The following is a 21,995-nucleotide window of genomic DNA, read 5'->3' as shown; positions in this document are numbered from 1 at the left end:
CTTAACTGTACCGACATGCCTCCCTTACCCCGAACGAACGGTACAGGCTATGAGGGCAGCGGTGAGCGGTACCAACCTGGCAGGCACCCCCCAGGCAAAGAACGTGCCCGTCGGTGGATGAGATGAACGCAAGAGATCTTCAATACATACAGAGCCCAGCTCTCTTTTCAACACCTGTTTCTGCATCACGGAGCGTCATGATGTGTCCAGGGGAGACAGAAAGTACGAGTAGACTGAGGACAGAGATCTGAGAGAGCAAACTCATTCACATGCAGCATGCTCGTTGAGCCGGCGGATCCTGGCGGTGCAGTGGGTCGTTGGGGTCGAGAGCCCATGCTGGCTGACTGCGCGTAGCTACCGTATCGAGATATTCAGCGAGTCGCACTTTGAGTTCGTGCATCTAGACGGCGCTGTGGTCACAGATGCGTTCATGAGGTATATTCTAAATAGGCGGCGACACTCGGGGCGCAATCGTAAGTTGCCGAGGCTGGCCGGACCGCCTTCCGCTGCCGGAGACGACAGAGGTGAGCTGTGCGCACAACGGAGATAACAGAACAAGCTCGAGCTGCGGACAAAGGTAACTCTATTCTAACAAAGAGTGTCGTAGGGGCAGGACCGCTGTGGTATGGAAGCTTAGATGCTTTATAAGAGCAGGCTTACAACGTAGGCAAGAGAATGGACGACACCGCGGGTGGAGGAGGCGTAGACACGCAGAGGGAAAATCGCGATCCACGTACGCGCCTGAAGGTTTGATCCTCACTTTCTTCGTAATTTGTGCAACATGAGGAGTCGAGGTCCGAGAGAAACGGGTTGGGCCCCTCTTTGCAGGCAGGGGACACCTCCCAGCTTTTCTTGTCTGCGTCATTGTTCCGCTCTTCGAAAACCTGTACTTCCTTCTTTCTCCTCCTGCCCTGGAGTTTCAGTTTGCCCTTCGTCTTCGGGTGTGTCAATTTCCACTCCTTTTCTACGCTTCTTTTCATCCATTAGCTGTGCGGTCCCGTTGGCCTGTTCTTCCCTCCGCCGCAACGCCTCGCCGCTGATTCCTTCTTCCGCCTCTGGTCCTTCAGCCTTATCTCTTGCATGTCGATGGCCGTCTTCTTCTGGTTGTAAGTGTACTCCCTGTTGTCTCGCACGCTTAGGACAGACTGTAAACTTCTGTTATTTTTGGAGACGACCCTGGCAGAGTGGAGTGGCAGCCGATAGGCTACTGTGTTCGTTCCCCCCTCGACTTCCAGCCGATCGTCCGCCTCCACAGACACGGAAACGCTGCGCAACCTCCGGGCGTCAGCTGCTTTCATCCCTTCGGCCCATTCAGCCCGTTCCCGTTCTCACCCGCTCGTTTTCGTCTTGTACTTCTCCCATTCGCCGTTCTTCCGCATCGACTTCCTCTCACTCGTCTCGGCGAAAGGTTCATTTGCTCGACGACCCTGATGATTGCCAAGAGATTCTTCGTGAGCTTTTCCTCTCATCTTCTCCTTCTCCTGTACTTGCTCCTTCACCACTCACAACATATTTGATGGTCCAGAACACCTGCACGTCCTTGTCTCCGTCAGCAGTAGCCTCCCTTTCCTCCGGTTGTTCTAACTCTTTTTCAGTCAGTGCTTCTTCTGGTCCATCCCAGCAGGACAGGTTTTCTCTTGATTCACCTAAAGATTCTGGTCACTCTGCTCTTGATGATGAGGTCGATTCGCTGCCTTCACTGAGTCCCTCTCGCTTGTTTTCTCCCTCCACGTCATCTGATTTATCAAAACGACTAGTAGCAATAGACTGCGAAGGTGTCAGCTTAGGCCGGTTTGGTCGTCTGTGTACTCTCCAGCTGGCTACCACCACCCACACACTCGTTCTCGATGCACTCAAAGACGGAGTGGTTGCTGGGAATGCCTTACTCAAAGACATACTTGAGTCCCCTTTTGTTCTCAAAGTATGGAGGAAAAAACCAGCTCTGTCTCTGTCATGCAAGAAAGACCTTTGCTGCATGCTGAAGTGGGACCTCTCTTCCTAGTTTCGCTTCTTTCAAAGCACACAAACATACGCAAGTGTCTATCATGTCATATGCATTCATCGCTGGTTTCCTTTCTCTTCTCTCTTACTGTTAACGCCTCTAAAGAACCATGTTGCGGATATCGGGATGGCCGGGCAGATAGAGGTCCAGTGTACTATACATGTGGTATACGTGGATAAAAGGAGAAGCTCTCTCCCTTGTGTGCTTGGAGTCGTCGTGTGGCTTTCTCCCTTCTGTAAGTTCGTCTAGTGCCCCCCCCCATTCATCACCACTTCTCCGTGAACGTAGTAACCCTGGGCGCGAAACAAGAAAGAGAAGGAAGCAGAATCCTAGCAACATGCAGAGAATTGACAGGAGACTTCTCTGTTTTCTTCAAGTGAGCGCACGCCGCAGATTATGGATCGGCTCTCTTTTCACCTAGCTCCCCCCCTTCCACAAGGCCATCGTAAGACTCACAACAGTCTGTACACTCGGTAAAGTAACCATTTCTTCTCTCTATTCTTTGCATGTTGTTCTACTTCCGCTCCTGCTTTTTCCGTCCTAGGCTTTCTCTTCCTCTCCATTTCCCTTGAGTGCTTGACTTCGTCCCTGCGTCTTCTTCACATGAGGTGTGCAGCTCCGCATCCACCTGTCGACCTTGCTTCTTTTTCATCTTTTCCTCAGTCTCCTTTATTTTTCTACTCTCTCGCTTAACAGATCTGTCATGATTGCCGGGAGGACGCATCTGCTTTGCTGCATCAGCAAGGCATCAAACTTCGGAATGTCTTCGATACTCAGGTACCCTCCCTACCCTCTCTCTCTTTCCTAGTTTGGTTGATTTGTTCATATCCGGCTAACCTGGTACAGTCAACTCATACATGTCTCCCAGCAGCTATTTTCTCTCCGTTGAAGATCTGTAAATAACTCGAAATACTCCGAGCGTCCTAAACTTGAGGAAGAAGACCAAAAACCATTGAGCATTGTCCGGAGGGGGGGACAAGGAGGAAAGAGGTGCGGAGGGGAGAAGACCAGCACCACTGCTGCTAGTATAAGAGTGTAATGCTGTTTGCTCGATTGCGGGAAGACAGGAGTAGTATGTGCTTACTTGGCGTGACTGGGAGCTCTCTTCTGGTTGAGCTTGATTGTCTCCAGATAGACCCCGCCGGAGACCGTACCTCGGTATTCTCTTCAATACATGTCTTGCTTTCTTTATGCGCCTCGTCTCTCTTGTTCTTACGCCGAAGCCCTTTGTATCAGGGAGCTTCTGTATTTTGTCTCGGAATGTCTGTTAGTGCCGTTCTCTATCACCGCGGGATGTGTAAACGAAAGAAGTGTTGCGAATCATCAATAAGAGTCGCGGGTACCAAGCGTTCAAGGCCACTTTAGTCGGCCCCGTCTCTCCCTCCAGTGAAGTCCTCGCTACTGAGAGAGACACTCCCTACATGCATTTTACTGTGTGCGCTGGTCACTTTCCCCTTGTCTCTCCCGTGGTTCGTCTACGAGGTACATACGCCTGATATCTGCACTGGGCACGTCTGACCTGTAGAGGGATTGGTAACGCAGTAGGTCCGTGATCTCTTCTCAAACTTGCTCAAGTGTCTACTCTCCACTAGAGACATCGAGCTCACCTCCCCTTTCTGAATCGAAGGTGATATGTGCACGTGCCTCGGCTGGTGGTTTTTTTTTTCTCATGCAAAACAAACGACACAAACCGATAGGTGGTTCTCCTGTCAGTTCGCATCAGGACAGACCCCTCAGATGTGTGCTGGAAGAAGTCTTCGTACAGCGTGTTTTATAATCTACTTCTTTGTCCTTCTTCTTGTGTATCAGGTGGCCCATCAGCTGCTATGTGAGAAGAATGGCGACATGCTCTTTCAGGCTTCTCTTGCTGAACTCTTCCGAACCTTTCTGAATCTCCAGTATGTAGGGCTTCTTATCTTCCACAAGGGCAGAGGGGGCAGCGACAAGAAGGAGAGGTTAATGTTGAAATAGGGCTGGTTCGGGGTTGATGTAATGTGTTTGATACTGATTTCCTTGTAGATTTCTGTAGTAACAGGAGAAGAATAATAAGACAGACCCGGGACTGAGCCTCTCCATTATGGATGCATTAGAAAGGATCTACAGTTGACTTTGTACGTATGTGTACGCCTATATACAGTATATATATACGCTTATACGCGCGCAGGCAGGAGGTAGCCTACGTGGGGTCACCTATGAAAAAAGAGTTGTTGCTGACAATTTTGCACAGCTGAGAAAACACACGACGGATATACCGCGATCTGGAGGAAGTTAGCTAACCGCCTGGGAGCGAGTTTGTTGTCTCTACACAGTTGTAGACGTACTGAGTACAAGGCAGGCTCCTGTTTCCCCTCATGGTGGTTTTTCGCTGAGAGTCTCGACCGCTCACGTGGACAATGTACACATCCAGTCGCGACAGGCGGCCATCGATACAAGAGGAGATAGGTATGTTGAGCTTCGCTCTCACGCATGCGTCGATGCCACAGTCTTGAAGCCAGTCTGTGGGGTTATTTTGACTGTCCTGATTGACGGGGATATACGATTTTGGACAATAGTTACAGGGACGCATGTACAACCGAAGTGCACACGAAGAAGAGGTGTGCATAGTTCATGGGTATATATACGTAAGCCTCTATCGATATATCGTTAACTCTCAGTTCAGAGTGTATCTACGCGAGAAAGCTCTTTGTGGGCGGGGGTGGTGGTGCTGCTCCTCTGCTCAGGGACAAGGGAATTCAGAAGACGGCGAAGGCGGCGATGGATGTCGATTCGTCCGTTTGGTTCGGACGTCCCCTGTCGATTGATCTCTTACGTTACGCAGTGTATGGGGTCACTCATCTGATTGACCTGGCTCATGTCCTCTCCTTTCGTGTCTGTGAGTTCTTTCCCGAAATAGTCATGAAATCCATACAAATACGCACACCTTTCTTTCTCTTTGCTTGCCTCCTTCGCTACCCTACTTGTTCCGGCATGTAAAGGCATTCATACCAAATAGCCATTTTTTTAATCACGGTCATAGTGTTTGATAGTCTGTTCGTTCTTGTCTTGTCCCACACGGCGCCAAGACTTTGTTAACCTCCCTATGAAGTCGTAAACCACTTGTATCTCTCTCTACCCTGCTTCTTCACTCCCAGACACTCCTGCTTCTTGTCTGTCTGGCGTCAGTCCTCTTTTCCCCCTTCTACGCTGCGTTCATCAGCCGCTCGTCCAGTATAGACGGTATGGATGGATAGTGCCGGCCACACAACAGAGAGGGGAATCTTGCCTTCCGGGATGCCTAAGAGAGAAACAAGTAGATCACGAGTATATACACCTCTGTATTGTATTATCCTCTAGCATTTCTACCAAAGAAGAAGCCTGCTGTCTTCTTCAACGAAGTGACCGTATTGTCCCCCTTCTGGTAAATGGGTCTGAAGGTGCCCAGCTCTTCTGCGCCGAGTTTAGGGGGATGAGGCCATCAGATGGCGTCACAAGTCGCAGTCGACCTCGAAAGCAGGGATAACGTAGTTGGCATACATACATATATATATTTATAGAAACCCATATATATTCTTGAGTTGCTTGCCGGTGTTGCCAGCACTATGTTCACATATCTGTCTACGTGTGCATACACATATAGCTGTGGTGCGAGAACTCGGCGCCATTTCTCCTCTTTTTCCAAATGCGGAGATTTAGCAGGCTTCTCTTTTCCCAGATTTGTCAGCTGCTAACTGCTCATGCATGCAGCTAGCGATGAAGTTGTAAGGCGCACCAATCAGTACCTGCGGTACAGACACCTGAACTGCCACTACCGGTCTGCAGCTGAGATTGCCACTCGGGGTGCTATTCTCCAAGGTATCCAAATCGAACGATAGCATGCCAACAGGTGTTTCTCTTGCCTCCTCCCTCTGGTCCGACGTGCAGCTGTGTCTGCTTCACTAGGGACAGTAGACACATGTTTTCAAATCTCCTAAGTTTGGGTGGTTGATGTGCTGAAGGTCCACGCTGAACAACTACCATAACGGAGGCAGTCGTAGCAATGTAGCACTCACAAACGGATGCAGTTTAGCCAGATGAGGTGGTTTAGCAGGCGGCAGTCAGTGGGAACGCCTGTAGTGGACGTTGTAGGATAACCAGTAAGAGGGCTGGTCCGTCCTGTCTCTGTTTCATGACTATCCGTTTGATTACGATAGGTCGATGTGCGGAAAGCAAATCGGTCATGTTCTTCGTCGAGGCAAACGGAGAAAAGGACAGCGGGCGGGCGTGGGTATGAACGCCAGCCAATGAACTGACGTTTTATACTATAGCCCCAGGATTCGTTTTGCTTTACCTGAGCTGAGCGAAGAGGCATAAGGTGTTTGCCATAAATGTTTACGTGTATCTATATGTACCAGAGGTGTACGTGGAGAAATGCACATCGAAGGCAAGGGACTCTGCTGTCGTATCCTAACGTCTGTATTTCTCTCGATCTGAAGAAAACGTGTGGCGTTGGGTCAGGTGTGACGGGGGGCGACCGATGTGTGGCGGGGACTTGATGGAAGAAGAGAGGTGGCACAAGAACGCCTTTCTTCGTTTCATAGATACACCGGAAGTAAGATATATAAACAGGCCGAGCAGTAAAGTCCTCACAGTAGACCAAGGCGTGTATGTTTGTCACTGGTGACATGTTCTTTACGGGAGTGATGCGGGTCTTCAAAAGGCCTGGAAACCTGGTTTCGAACAAGTCTTGCCTTTAGTGCAGAATGCGGAGATATCGGTGGGGGCTCCCGCGTGAGTTTGTGAATCACGTCTCCAAGAGAGATAGAAGAAGGCAAGCGGAACCGAGTGACTTCAGACGTCTTCCTGTGTCCACAAGCAGCGACATACATGACTAGAGGTCGTAGAACTTCCACACCGTCGACAAGGGAGACACACGTGTCCGCTGTATTCTTGTATAGGCATGGTAGCAGCGAGAACATGTAGCGGCCTCACTCTCAAACTGAATTGTGGCCGTAGTGGAGTTGTCTCGACACCTGCAGCGCTCTCCCGGTTTCACGATATCAAGATTGGTGAGTTCCTTCTTCTCCTTCCTTGTTTTCTATGGCGAATAAAGAAAGGGGTGAAGCGTTTTCCGGAAAAAGGTGACTACCTGCGAAACGTCGAGCCAGGTCGCACATGGGGTGCTCGTAAGCCTATCTCTTGTCTGTCGTGTATGTGTGTGGTGGTTGTCGATGTCATTCTGTGTAGAGGTCTCCTGGTATACTTCGCAGCGCACTGCTGTTTACAGAATATGCGTTCAAGCATGAATGATGCGTGTAACCAAGGGAACTTCACTGTATCAGATTGCTTTCATGTGTACATACTTTTGTATTCTTACACGCGATCATCCGAACAATAATATGTACTTCGGAGACGTAGGTATCTACAAAGATTGCCCTGAAAAAGAAGAACATTTGTCGTTGTCATCTGGCTGATTAAACGGTTGTGTGAAAGCGAACAGCAAGCACCGCCGTCCCATCCTTCTCACCTTACTCTCCAGAAACAGTTTTTCCTCTTCCAAAACTACACTCCACATTTCCTCGGACCACCCCAGGCTAAGAATGCTGATGGATCCTTCAGCACCTGCGCGGCGGCTTCTCGCGCGCGGGTTTGTGCCCTTCCCCTCTGGATCCCAACAGACTGAATTTGTGTACGAAAAGTCTACCAGTATCTTGTACTTATGTGCAAATAACGGATACTGCATACGGTGCTGTGCATAACCGGTTCTTTTGCACAAGCGTATGCGGCTCCGTAGGCTGTCCCGCAATCATTGAATAAATGTTGACAGAGCATCATTGACGTTTTCTTTGTCAGCAGGTCTGTCTTTCCCCTCAGGAGATATCGTCGATGTGCAGGTGGCAAGTCAGTCGATTGATGGTCAGATAGTTTATTTGGATCGGTACGACGGACTCTATGATTACTGGAATCTGAAAGAGAGGTAAAAAGGAGAAAAGCTTTTCTGATGGTTTTGGGTGCTATTCTTAACCTAAAATTATGTGCTAATGCGCTTGATATGTTCCTTGAATGGTGTGAAGTAGTCATTGCCGCCTGATGGGAATGGTTCAATGGAGTTTTTTGAATACGTAGGTGCGACTGCGTACAGACGCAGATATAGGTAAATAGATCAAGATAGAGGTAGGGAAGCAGGCGTTTACAAATACATGCCTTCTGCTTTTACGTTGGTAGCAGTAAGTCGTGTGGTCGTATGCAGGATAAACGTGCGACGCACCTTAGCTCATGGGGTAGCGGCCTTTACTGCTTTGATGGTCGGACTAGTATTGTACTGGAATCATATTGCCCGATAGACGGCTGCTCACATGATTCTCCTAGGCGGCTTTGGATGCAGGGTGCCCTGGCTATCTTCTTAAAGGAAGTGAGGACCCCTAGCGGTGACTGTGGGGTTGGTATCATGGTACGAGCGTGTCTTCGGAAACCTGGCTGTGGACATAGTTTGAGGTTGTATTTCAATCTCTGAGCAGTATGTATTTACGTACAGGGGTGCGCCGGTGCATGTGCCTATATTCGCGTTCAAACTTGAACACAATGTCACATCTTTCTAGGATGCCCCCTTGAGAATGCATGCTAAGCAACAACAGCAGCTTCAGCACTCAACAGGGGACAAGACGCATTCCCTCCACCGTCTCCCCAGCGGGGCCGCGCCGTAACACTACATTGACAGTTAACTAGCACAGAGCTTTCCACGCTCCCACACGGCTACCGCGCTACACGGCGTGCACGCAACCAGTGCCTTCTACAGGCATAGCGGTTTGAGGGTGTAATCAGATACCGCTGAGCAGTATAAATTTGTATATAGGTGTGCGGATGCGTGTGTTCATGGGGGGCGTTGCAATTTGACATTCTGGTTGCCTGCTGGGATACGGGTGAAAGGCACGCGGAAAAAAACGTGACCCGAAACATTCGATAGTTCCGTGGTGTATGTGCCTGGACTGTTCTTCCTGCAGGCCGCGAACGAGGTTCCAAACTGGGATGGCATTGACTCACGTAGGATAGCAACCAGACACGTATACAGTAGTATCCGTCCACACTTAAGAAATCACCACGCATACAAGCTAGCAGTCTGTCCTATAGAACCAGCGTACAGAGATTATAAATCAGTACATCATTTTCCCCGCACCTCACACGGCAGCGAGCCATCTGAAATTGTCAACGGAACACCGAGTATTTCAGGCTACAGCCAGCAAGACCAACGTTCCTTTTCTACACTGGAAATTGCTCCCAACCTTATGTGGTTGCACCGCGCTGAGCGCCCCGCCGGGTGAACTCCCATTGTACCTGCAGCACATGCTCTTAGCAACTAAGTCAGCCGGGTGCTGAAGTGTCTGGACGACCGCATGTGGCAAAAATGTGGCGGCCACCAACCTTGGTTGTCTGTGAATGGCAAACACAAATGAAATGGGAACTGCGCCGTGTCAAGTGTAGACTGGCGATCCACATAAATCCTAGGTGACACGAACCCGCATCTTGACCTGTTTATCCTGTCGAGGCGCTGGCCTCAGTGAAAGCACTCTACATGAATATACGCGATCCTTTGACTGTCCCTCCCAGGAATCCAAGGTCGACCCTCTACTGCTGCTCAACGCTGATGAAGAGGAGTCGTGAACACGAGTTCGGTCACCGGTGATCCATCTTAACACCCGGAAAGTCTACGAGGGAAATGTCGGCGCAAACAAGAGATCTAGTTTAGTGAGCGCGATGAAAACAAATGAAGAAAACCTGCGGAAGATGTAGGCAACGGACGGAGGGCGGAGGAAGGATAGTAAAACGCACACAAGCAACAGATCAGATACTCTCAACATTCCAAGCACTTGCGATTTTGTAGAGATCTCCGGGGCGGCCGAATATCATTTCAAGACGGATCAAGCTTCTTAAAGATAACAGCGTCCTGAAGCAGTTGAGAGGTCCCCTACCAGTGGTAAGAAACTCCGCTTGTGTCGGGATCCCGTTTATCACTCGATTCCAGGGCCCTCCAGGGAAACAACGATCCTGCCGCGCCCAAGCTTTCGTTCCCGCCCTTGGCGTCAACAGCGGAGAATGCAGTTCTTTTGCCGATCGAGTCGTGGACTACACTCCGGTTTGCCATAGGATTCTCGTCACGCAAGACGTTAGTGATAGATGATCCGGTAGCGGTATGGTGCTGACCCCGCGTCTCTTTCATAGCCTCTGCTCGGATAGCAGCTGTTTCCTGGGCAGTCAGATGCCTGCCACCGGATGTAAGTCCCCCGCACATGGGGCAGCGTGGCATTTTTTCCGCCCAGTTCATCTCTGTAACCGTGATCCTTTCGGTTTCTTGAGTCTGACACTTTGAAAGCGGTGTAGAGAAGCAAGGAGAGACCCGCTTTAGGGCCTCGACGAATCTAAAAAAGAGAAGAACGATCAAATGGGGAGAGCCTCAGGGAGCAACAAATTTTACGGAAGCGCCCGCTAGCTACGGATGGAGTGGCCGTGCTCGCGCCCTCTTTCGCGTCGCGAAGCGATGTCCAGCAAATGCCCTCCATACAAGCTAGGACACGCACTTGACGCAGGGCAGCCGACCGTTAGGCCCGACCGGCGATGCGAGGCTAATCTCAGCCCAGTCCGGGCCAACAAGCCTGGGTTCGGGTGCAACGTGGCGATTGCGCTTCGCGTCTTCATTTCTGTTAGGGGCCGCACAGGCCTTCGTACGCACCGCGCCTTCCTGGTAACTTGTCTGGATGTGCGCGCGACCTCATGCTTAGAAACAGAAATCCTATCTCTGCGGTCTTGTTCTTGGGCACTTTGACTGTCAGCCGCTGTTGCATTATCCGTGGGACGAAACGGGCGTACCCATAAGTGTACGACTGAGAGGGGGAACGCACGCCTGGCATCTTGGCGGACAGCTGGAGACCACGAAGCCTGGGCCACGTGTATCTCCACGATGGAGGGGAGCGGACAGCTGGGTTGGGAGGTCCCGAAGCTCGACAAGCGTGCTTGGACACACGCCGGTCTGCCGGTTTGCCCAAGCGCAGGGGACGACGGTACGCATCATGCGATGACAGGTTCCTCGTACCGGGGGACGTACGGAGTCGGAGTCTCCCTTATCGAAGGGGAGATCGTCGTTCCTAGCCGTCACGCGGGCCAGCGTCCGCGTTTTCGGGATTCAAACAAGCCGCCTCGACAACACAGTTCACTAGTCAGGTGGATTGACGCGAAGGTTCCCGCCTTCCACACTTAGCTAAAGCAGAATCAGGGTGCTTGATCGTGAGTGTAGAGTGTTGTTGCACACCGGCGTAGGCGGTACCAACTCCGGAGGAGAGGCTCAGTACACTGCAGCCGCTTACTAAGGAATATGCGGGTGGTGTAGTCCTGCCTCCTCGTGTACCCGTGGTTCGGGGTCTGCCTGCGGATCTTAGCTGCGGTCGCTCGGATAGGACTTTTTTGCCTCTGCCGGTCTGCTTCCCTGGCTACCCTACCCAGCTGGATCGCGCCCACACGGACTGATCTGTGTGGAGACAGGTAGTGCTCACCTGTATAACGGCTCGATGCGTCGGGTCATCCATGCAGGTGTCGAGCGGTACACGTGCGGGGGGGAGTGGATTCAGCACTGTCGTGGCGGTTCTTCGTGCTCTCAGAAAACCGGAAGGCCCAGGCGGGTAGGCGTTGGGCATTCCTGTAGCCGGACAGGATAAATTTGTGCCGGAACAGGTCGGCCGGTGCAGGGCCAAGGCGATAGATCCCCGGTCTTCACAAACAAATTAAGACGGCTTCCCCAGACGCCCCAGCTACGATCATTCAGAGCTGAGAATATAGGGTAGAGTGTGCGGGCAACACGTGAAAAGTGTATCCAAGTGAGCAAGGTCACGTCATTTCAGCATACCCGGAACGCGAACGTGGAGGCTCAGAGGAGCGTAATTCCGTGAGGAACAGCGGTACAGTGCTGTTGTGGTGATACTACCTGAGACTAAAACATGTGCATGTACCGAGCAGACCACACTATCTTGAACAGCTGTGGGCCCAGCGGGCCAACACCGTCGGAGTGATGCCGGCGACACACTAGCCCGCGATCTAGTTTCCTGTGCCCCGTCGAGGCGCGTAGTGATGTCTACCTGTCACACGTCACCAGCATCCCCCATGCCGTATGCGTCCTCCGTCAAGTGGCACATTGCGAGTGAACCGCTTATTCACCAGAAAAACTTTGGGGGTTGTCCTCGCTCGTCGTAGTTGGGTGCCCGTGCGTCGGGGGGCCCGCGTGAAAGAGGCCTCGTCCCCGTAAGCTGATGTGTTACTCCGTCAGTAACCCTGCCTGTTATCCCCCGTTTTTTTCCTGGCACATGAAAGGTATCTCTCAAGGGCTCTTGTGGTGTTCTCTCGCTTATGCAGTCTTGAGCACGTGCATTCGAGCTGCCAGCGCACCGTGCCGACCCCGATGGAAGCTCCGAGTAGTTCTCTGCGGACAGCTGAAAGAAGACTGCTCGGGAGCACTCCGCGCAGATGCTCTCCGGACTGACCTGTCTCAACCTCTTCGGATCAATGCGACAACACCAGGAGGGAGGTGTCTTTCTGACGCCACTTCCTCTCCGTCAATCCCTCTGCATCACATCCTTCTCTTTTTCAGGAAAACATACAGCTTCGTGCTTTCATCCACTTTTTTGCTATAGGCGTCAGAGATTCTCTCTTTCCTCACGGTCATCGCTGGAGCTGAGACACTGCCTCTAACGTCGTACCCTCCCTCCATACCTTGACCTTTCCATTCACTGACTCTTCCCCACTTCGTTGGTGCAGGCTGAGTGAAAAATTCTTGTCAGTTCTTCTTGAGATGGCAGGAGGCTTCGACTTGTAACCCGTTTCCTGGCTCTCACTGGTCCTGGCTTAGCCGGTTTGACTTATCCAGGCGCTAGAAGAACAGTGACATATACGAGAATATTTGCTGGTCCGTAGTCGTAGGTATCAGATCGCTGTTTCCAAATCCGCTGTTTTTCTCTCGTTTTTCGGAGACGTGTGATAGTCCTCTACTACACCTAGACCCCTTTCCATAGACTCCCTCTTCCAAGACGTCGTCTGCAAATTAATTTCTTTCTGCTCCTTCTGAAGTCTCATCCTCGCTCTTACTCCCGTGTAACCTCAGCCTTCTCGTCTCCTGAGACTCTTGCGATCGCATCACACTCCATAACCTAACTGCGCCGTCCCTCAAAAAGGCACACCTTCGTCCTTGTTTCTTCTGCCTTTTCAACCGCCCTCACCAGCGCTTCTTCTGCTCCACACAGATATCCTCGCAAGTGGGCCCTGCCTCAGTGGCCACACCACCGTGGCAATCTTTTCACGGCATTTCACGATATCACGGTCAGCGGTTCTCGATCAAGGGCAGGCTGGAAAGGAAACTGGTCGTCACCTTGTGTGCAAACTTCACCGGAAAAACTCAGACGTTTTAAGCCAAGGTAGGCTCTCTGCAACTCTCTCGTTCAGCAACGGCAGCCAGACAAGGTCCCTGGTTGTTTGGCCCAGTCACCATTGCCGCTTCGATCTGCAGTCTCGGTGGGAGCCGCTTTCCCTTCCGCGCTCACCAGCTGGGCCCGCCGCCAATGCCGTCAACAGGCTGGAGGCGACGGTCAGCTGGGTGATCCCGTTACTCCGAAGCTGGACAGGGTTGGTGCTCGCTACTACAGTGACTACAGTTAGCACCTTGCGGCTGGTGGGCGAGCTTGTTTCCCAACAAAGAACTCCCTCCCAATCTCTTCCTCCTTCTTTTCCTCCCTTCTCCTCTTCTCTAACTCTCTTCGAGGGCTGTCGAGCGAGCGGCAGTCTACTCTAATCTGGTAATGCAGGGTGTTCGCCACTTTGTAGTTACCACCCATTAAGCTACCTACGGAATGCTTAGTAACGGCTGAAGGCGACCTGAGAGGGTGAATCAGTGACCTGACTATTGTAGCGGAGCAATTCCACCGTGGTACGGTAAAATGATACCCTGAGTGATATGGTGTTTGCACGATGTGGTGAAGTCAGACTTTTGAACTCTGATAGACAGCATTCTGAGTTGTAATTGCAGTGGCTATACATCACTATGACGTTAACATCCTTTGGAGATATCTCGTGTATAAACTCTGGGTAGATACGTTTTCTCTTGTATGTAAGTGGGGGGCAGGGAAGATGAAAGAAAGAAGAGGACTCTTTCTCTTTCCGTGCGCTCTGCTGCCTTCTCTTTTTACATCAGTCTTCTGGATCTCAGCTCCGGTTCTCAGACTATCAATAAAATTCGAAGTTCCGCTTCCCGCACGACTTTGCTCCTTGCTGCCCTGTCCACACTATGGGAAGAGATGAAAGAGTGAACAGAGAAAGGTGGCCACCGCCTGTTCTCACCAAATCACAGTTGTAGCAAGGCGTTGTGTCTTCACTGTGCGCACGGGTTCTACGGATAATGACACGCACGGAACCTTTACGACTACACAAGTTTCGGTATACACCGGTACGTGTATGAGCGTGCATGTATGGTTCGTTGTGAAAAATGCATTTCTCTGTGTGAAGTATCGTTCTACGTACTTCGAAGTCTGTGCTTGACTCAGTGTCACTTGAGAACAAAAAGAGAACAGAAGTGAAGGAGGGGGGTTTGGTAAACTGTCGGCGATTTGGCCTCAACTTCTGTTCCCTCTAGGATATTTCTTCAGCGTGTTCTGTCTCTGCTGAACTGGATCTGCTTATGTTGTTCCAGTCAAGTGCCCATCTCCTATATCTCTCTTCTCTTTTTCTCCACGTCTTCACTCCAGTCTTCTATCCTTCTTGTGCTGTTCTGTCTTGTTCGCCACCCTCGTACCGATGGCGCCTCGGCCGACGGGCACTTTTTCTTCCTCCTTCGTTGCGTCGAAGTCTCTTCTTCTGTCGCCTGCCAAGTTCTCATTTCTGTCTTCTGCATAACCGTCAGTAGTACGAGGGATGCTTCGAAGATAGCTCTCCCTTCATTCGAGAGCGATTCTCTTTGTCTTCTTCTCTCCCTCCTGTCTCCTTCTTCGTCTGTCTCCTCTTCTCCTTCTTCTTGGGGACCCCTACCTCTCACGGGCCGCCACCGCGGTCGACTGTTGTAGGCGCTCACCAACCATAGCGCTGGCTGGCTTGAAAGGACGTCAAGTTGAACGAGAGAGAATCCGGTAATCTCCTGGTATATGTGTGGCGCCAGTTCGGCTGGCTCAGATGTTTTTCTTTTCTTTCCTTTACACTTCCACTCCCTCAGGCGCTTCAGCACCACGAAGTACTAGGGTAAAGACGACTCTTCTCGGCAGGCGAGCAAATTTGTTCCACTCTCCTCTGCTGGCTGCTGAGTTCTTCCATTCTCCGTCCGTGTATCAGAGAGCCTACAGAGACGGACTGGTTCTCCTCCGTGACGTCACGATTCCATGTACGTACCTATGTGCTGCCATGTCTGTATGTCCGTTTGATCTCCCTGCCTGTGTATATCGGGACAGAATAGATCCGAGCGTTTAAAGTGACGTGCCTGCATGTGCATGGCGATTGGTCTGTGTGTGCGATCCGATGCTGGTATATACCCACTGCTGGCTTGCGTTTAGAGGACCCGGCTTGCCCATAATGTACGAAGTGGTGGTGATTCAACACGGCTGTTTGCGTCCCCGTGCTGTTCATTCTTTTCTCCGTACAGTGGCTTCGCTTCACGCGACAGTCCTCCGCTGACTTTCACGTTCTTGGAACTTGTCCGTTTTTCTCTGCGATTACTCCTCTCGCTAAAGAACCCCTGGTAAGTATCCATGCCTCACCTCCTCTCTATCTTGCTGCACTTGTTTTTTCAACTCCTGGGGCTGCCCGTCTTTCGGTTTTCATAGACGAGCTTCCGAGCTTCGCCGTTGTAGGCACCATCTACATCGGCCACTGTATACATCTACGTGTGGATGCAACGGAACTTGGCGAAGTGCGGCACACGACAGAAGGATCGGTAGGCAGATAGGTATGCCATCAAGCATATTGTTCCTACGTCCGAATTCAAGGGGAGGCTCCGACTAGTATGACTTCTCTTCAGCACGCACAGGAGGCGAAGGGGAAGCGTCGAACATAGTTTACATGTACAGAGACACGTTTGTATGTGGTTCTACCTTCTTCAGCTGGTATTTGTGTAGTATGGGTGTTCTGGTCATATATGGTATATATGGGAGCGATGTGAAGAGGCCCCTGGACTTCTCAGCAGCAGTCTGCGAGCCACGACGAATGTACAGTCCGGTTATTTTTGTCGATCTTTCCCACTTTAGTCCCCGAACAGCCGGTCATCACACCTTCCACCGCGAAGCGGCGTTCGCGACGTCAAACTATCCTGGAGCCAGACGGCAGTATTCCTCGAGAGCGCTGGGACGCTGGTCAGCAGGCAGTCATAGGAATAGCGTTGTGCCAAGAAAAAGCTGTGGAAAAACGTTGTTACGCTATCAGATGTCTACTCATACTCGGTCTGCCTTCGGAGTAGGTTACGCTCCTTCCATGGTTCACAGCGGTGGAGCCCCCTTGTCTCCCATGCGCCTGCCCTCGCTGGTGAGCGTTCCGATGTAGGACTTCTGCTGCATTTTGCTTGTGTAGCCTGTCTTCCACCGAGGAAGATAGGATGGCGGGCTTCTTCCTGCAGATAGTGTGATGCGCGCATGCATTTTCGTCACTTCGGTTGACGGGACGCGGTCGTGACCGATGCCGGACTGAATTTTTCCAGCTGCTTGGACACCGGAATTCAGCTGGATGCCCCTCTAGTTATTGACGACTTGCGTGTCTGCTCAGAGTTGTGTCGTTCCTCAGTAAAGGTATCGAGGATTTTCCCTGGTGCTGTCCTTGACCGTGTCCCTTACCTGATAGGCCAAATGGCCGCCATCTGGTCAGGGACCGATGCCGCTCTGTGGTGGCGGCGGCAATCGGGAAAGAGACTAATTCTGTGGAGCACAGTGGTGGCCGCGGCCTTCGCGCTCGGAACTGTAAATTTTTGCTTTGCTCAGTCTGAAGAAGCTTTTGCTCTCGAGAAAGGAAACGGTGAGGAGACAGGTTTTGAGGACCTCAGCGGCGACACATCCGTGATGGAGGACGAGTCCAGCGCGGACGAGCCACCTGCTGCCCTTCCGAGGCGCATGGGGAAGAAGTATTCTGAGAGTCAGCGAGGGCCTCTACAAACGGTCGGAGAAAGAAAGAAGCTCACGGCATTATTTCTTCTCATGGTATCGGTTGCGGTTGCAGCTGCCAGTATCCGAGTGGCGGTGATGGGACCAACAGTGGCTGCCCCGGTGGAAAGCAAATCGGTTGTGAGCCGAGCTTTCTTCTTGGGAGCCGCAGGTGCGTTAGCTGCGGTCGTGCTGTGTCTACAGTACCTGTGGCCTAGAGAGCCCCAGCAAGATGGACCGGCCAGGGTTGGCGTGCTTCCAGGACCAGGAGCTCAACCGTCCGTTACCTTGCCCGCCGTTATCTTGACCGTGGCAAGCTTGGCCGCGGCAGTCGTGGTCGGCATTAGGAAGAGAGATAAAGAGGGAAACGATGAGACTCACCAACTGGGCAGCGAAAAAACGTCCGAGGAAAGCACGAAGTCGGGTGCGGGTTTTGCTGAGATAGCTTCTCGACTCGAAGCATGGTTTCTCGGCGGGACAAAGCTTGTAGAGCGCCAGATATTACTCCCACATGGACAAGAGGTTCCTCAGGATGAGGCGACACAACTCGTAGCGGCTTTCGAGAGCCACCTTGAGGAGGGCACCCGGCTGGCTGACCAACTGCAGACTGCAGTGGACAAGTCGCGTATGGCGTCGGAGCACACGGTTTCCCAGCGTCCGGCAACACAGATCGAGAATTGCGTTAGGCTTCTGGAGTATGTGGATGACTTGGGATGGTTTGCGAATGCTATCACAGATCTTCGGATGCGGCAGGTCCTCAGCTCCGAGAAGGCCGACAGATTCGAACAACAGTTCGAAGAGATCACGGTCAGTCTCAAAAGGGTACGGAACGCGTTCGAAGAAATGCGCAGCGCCCACGAGGGGGCAGCTGAGTCAGCACCATGAAGACGCCACACCCAGCAACCCTGGATAGACTGCTTACCGGAAGATTCGGTCCCTTTTCACACGTACAACTCCGCTTGTTGGTACGCCGCCGGGTCGTAGTTCTCTGTGTCGTTCCTCCCCAGGGAGCAGGTCCATCAGACTACCAGGGAGTTCCTCGACGCAGCTGGGTCATAAAGACTCGGAGTCAGTGGTCGAGGTCTTCTAGCCCTGACTCAGCACGATTATAAGTTTTCCCGTGGAGTGACGTAGAGGAGCTGCGGAGTGTCGTTGCAGTAGAGGGGTGCACTCCATCTGGCGTGCACTTGACGTGCTATTCTATTTTCAGTTGACCCTTGTTCAGGGAGAACACTACTCTTCGCTGAGGCGCCGATTCCGGCGGCTGGCTCTACATATCGGTTTGCCTTGTACCTTACCAGTGCATCGGTTCAGCACAGCGACGAGGCGGTTGTACGTCACGTGACGCCCAGAACTATTTGGCTCTCTATCAGGTTGCATCGCCTCGGTCCCTTGTTCTGCCTGACCCCGCCCACTGGAAGACCCCAATTGCAATTTTTGACGACTGCTATCTGCGTACCTTGACGACTGCTTTGCAGTACGCAGCGCCCGCAAGGGGACGTCCGGATCCGCGGGGCTGCTGGCTGTGTGGTACCCGGCGCGCTGCTGTATGTTACTCGACGGAACGCGGGCCGTAGGCAGGAGCGATAATTCCGTCTGGGTTTCCCACTTGCGCGCCCTCTCTATACGCTGCTCCTTCACTGTTTGGTCCGCAGTGGAACAGGGGCACCGGCCGGTGGGGTTGCCTGCGCATTGGTAACTCTCGATCGCAACTAAAACACGGAGTTTTCAACGAAAACGCACACATGATATACTGCGCAGCCGCAGAGCGAGACCCGTGGCGGCATGTGTCTGTGCTGCGAGCAAATGGTGGAACGTTGCCCTCATGAAATGTAACAGCCACAATAGCGATCCTAACAGAGACAGCGACTCCTGAGTGGTGGCACGTTCCGGCAGATATTACCACGGTGCAGGCTTTTCAGCTTGATTGAAATAACCTTCCTGCTACAGTCCGTGATGTGGTGTCGGCACAGCGTAGGATTGTGTAGTATCTCTTTCCGGGCTCCAGCGGCAGACTGCTGGGAAGCCCGGCGAAAGAGCCGTGTGGGCGGACGGGTGTGGAGAGGAGGCAGGATTATCGTGTTCCAGGGAGAAGCATTTTACTTGTATCTGTCATCGAGTCCATGGTATGTGACATCAAGCAGAATCGATTGTATCTCCTGTGATCATCAGCAGAGTTCCCTGGTGCGCGACCGAAGGGCGAGCAGTCAAACCAAGGAAACTCCAAGTGCCAAGACCAACTCTCTCTAGGTGAATCGCTAGAGCTGGGAGGAAGAAGGTTCTTCTCGGGAGCTTTGCGGGGCAGGTGCGGAGTCTTCAACAGGGTCAGCTGTCCACGAGTAATAAGGAAAATGTTTGTGACCTTATAGAATCGGCTCCGACCGCGCAGCCCCAGGTGCCGCCGGAGTAGGGCGGGCTCTTCCGTGGTTCAGGGGGGTACAGACACTGTCTCTCCTGTTACTTCCTGCTTTGGGAGGCCTTTCCCCCCAGAACTGTGCCGTCTTTCCTTCGCGTGACACACCATTCTGCCGGTGGCCCTGTCTGTTGCTAGGTGCTTCCTGCTCGAGGTCCAGCATGCTGAGCGCATGCAATTCTGTCATTTTGTTGAACTGGGGCCCGTCCGCGTGACCGTGCCAGGATACTTCATGTTTGTTGCTGGAATACTGGAATTTAGCTGGATACTCCTCTCTTCAGCTATTATGTGTAGTGTGTCGGTATAATAGAACCTGTGTGTGTGGCTTCTCAGTACTGATATGTCGGATGCCGCGCCCTGGAGGCGCCGGCAACGGAGGAAAAGCGTAATTCTGTGGAGCGCGGTCGTAGCCGCGGCCCTCGCACCAGGCGCTCATGTTTTGCTTTGCACAGTCTGAGGAAGCTTTCGATCTGATGAAAGGAAGCGGTGAAGAGACAGGTCCTGAGGATTTGAGTGGCTACACCTCCCGTGGGGAGGAGGAGTCCAGCGCGGATGAGCTACCCGCTCCCGTGCTTAGATCGACGGGCAAAAAATCTACTGAGAGTCGGCGAGGGTTCCTACGGAAGAAGCAAGAAGTTCATGACACTGCCCCTTTTCATGGTATGTGCTGTGGTTGCAGCTGCGGCTATCCGGGAGGCTGTGAAGGGATGAAACGCAACTGGAGCTGCTCCGATGGAGAGAAAAACGATTACGAGGCGAATCTGTTTTTTCATGAGTGCAGCTGCCCTAGCTGCCTTTATGCTGTCAAACCAGTATCTGTGGCCTCGAGAGCGGCTCGAAGATAGATCGCTCACAATCGAGAGCTTGACCCCGATACTTCCAACATAGGAGTTCAACCGTCCGTTAACTTGATCACAGTTATCTTGACCGTGGCGAGCTTGTTGGCGGCTGTGGCGGTAGGTGTGAAGCGGAGAAGAGGAAAATTAGCAATGCCCGAGACTGCGCAATTGGATGCGACTTTTGCTGACCCGAGAGAGGGGCCCCAAGCAGGGGCGCTTGACCGGGAGAACCCGGCGGAGGACGCACCCGAGCCTGGTACACTCTTCACAGACAAGGAGCTGCCCGCTCGAGACAGGACAGCACACTTGGCGGAGGATTCTTTGGTCGCAGCTGAGCCGGCGAAAGGTGTGACTCGCCCGTAGGAGAGTGAGGCAACATCCGAAGAAAGTATAAAGCCAGAAAAGCTATTCAGGGAGACAGTTAGTCGGCTCGAAATGTGGGCGCTAAGCCACCTAGAGCTTTCGCGGGACAGGGCTAGACTCAAAAATGACCCAGAATTAAAGGTGTCACTATTCGCAGCGGCTTTCGGGAACCGCCTGGGGGAGGGGTCGCGGCTCGTTGACGTCCTGCAGACTGCGCTGGACAATATACGTACAACGTCTAAGAGTGCAGTTCCCACGACGCGAACAAGGTGGCAAATCGAGGACTCCCTAGCCATCTTGCAGTTGGCTGAGCTCCCGAGATTGTTCTCGCAAGCAGTCACAGATCTGAAACGGAGGCAGGTCCTGAGCCCAAAGAAAGCCACGGAGTTCGGACAACGGCTCGACGAGATCACCCTCCGTCTCAAAGGACTGAAAAAGGTGCTTGAAGAAATACGACGCGGCCACGAGGGGGCAGCTGAGTCGACATCATGAAGAAGTCACTGCCCCACATAGACTGCTAATCTGGAAGCAAGCTTCGTAACATTTCATACTCAAAACTCCGCTTGTTGGTACGCCGCCGGCCTTTAGTTCTCTGTGGCGTGCCTCCCCGGGGAGCAGGGTCCTCGACCTGCCGGTGAATGCCTCAGTCCAGCTGGGCATGCGCCACTGGTTGAGGTGCTGTTCATTTCTAACGCAGCGCGGCATTAAGCCTTTTCCGTCAAGGGGGTCGCAGAGTGCCGTCGCAGCAGCCCCGGGTGGTGTGTGCCAGCTCGGGTGAAGGTGGCGTGCTACTAGCTTTCAAGCTGACCCTAGTTCGAGGGAGAACATAGTTCTCCGCTGAGAAGCTGCTTTATTTATCGATTTGCTTATGGGTGCATCGTCACATCAAAGGACGGAGGTGGTTGCGCGTCACGTGAGGCTCACGACTATATGGTTCTTCACACAGGTTACGTCCCAAGGCCCCTTGTTCTCCCTGACCCAATTTCGCACACGAGCCGAAGGCTCTGCAGCATAGAACCGGGAATTTGGTATGGGAACAGTATTCACACATCATCATTTAGAACGACGTCTGTGTTGAAAGACGACCCGCACAAAAAACCAAGGTTGAGCTCAAACGGATCCCGGGTCTTCCGTCAACGCTGCCCAGAGAGCGCACTCAGGGTGACAGCACTCCCGCGCCAGAGAAAAAATTCAGTTTCTTCCTCGAGACTGCGAGCATTCTCCATTTTCGCTTCCGAAAAAGCCGGCAGCAGCTTCAGCACTCAATACGGCCAGACACGGGC

At 52.4% G+C, this 21,995-nt stretch overlaps 1 protein-coding gene across 1 annotated transcript; it reads left to right on the top strand.

Moving 5' to 3' along the window:
* The first annotated feature begins 395 nt into the window (after nt 1–395).
* On the top strand, nt 396–21,828 carry CSUI_001137 (uncharacterized protein). Its single transcript, XM_068061343.1, has 15 exons — nt 396–524; nt 1,184–1,451; nt 2,699–2,779; nt 3,812–3,900; nt 4,723–4,874; nt 5,726–5,833; nt 6,916–7,026; nt 7,832–7,934; nt 8,959–8,998; nt 9,563–9,569; nt 12,353–13,407; nt 14,831–15,108; nt 15,615–15,710; nt 16,802–19,347; nt 20,190–21,828. Exon 14 carries the CDS (start codon nt 16,807–16,809, stop codon nt 17,980–17,982), a length of 1,176 nt encoding a protein of 391 aa, XP_067926676.1. The 5' UTR covers nt 396–524; nt 1,184–1,451; nt 2,699–2,779; nt 3,812–3,900; nt 4,723–4,874; nt 5,726–5,833; nt 6,916–7,026; nt 7,832–7,934; nt 8,959–8,998; nt 9,563–9,569; nt 12,353–13,407; nt 14,831–15,108; nt 15,615–15,710; nt 16,802–16,806; the 3' UTR covers nt 17,983–19,347; nt 20,190–21,828.
* The last annotated feature ends 167 nt before the right edge of the window (nt 21,829–21,995 follow it).

This window comes from Cystoisospora suis (genome assembly GCF_002600585.1).
Source record: "Cystoisospora suis strain Wien I chromosome Unknown contig_444, whole genome shotgun sequence".
Classification (NCBI taxonomy): Eukaryota; Apicomplexa; class Conoidasida; order Eucoccidiorida; family Sarcocystidae; genus Cystoisospora; species Cystoisospora suis.
Note: the sequence above shows the minus strand (reverse complement) of the source record. Positions and strands in the feature narration are given on the sequence as shown.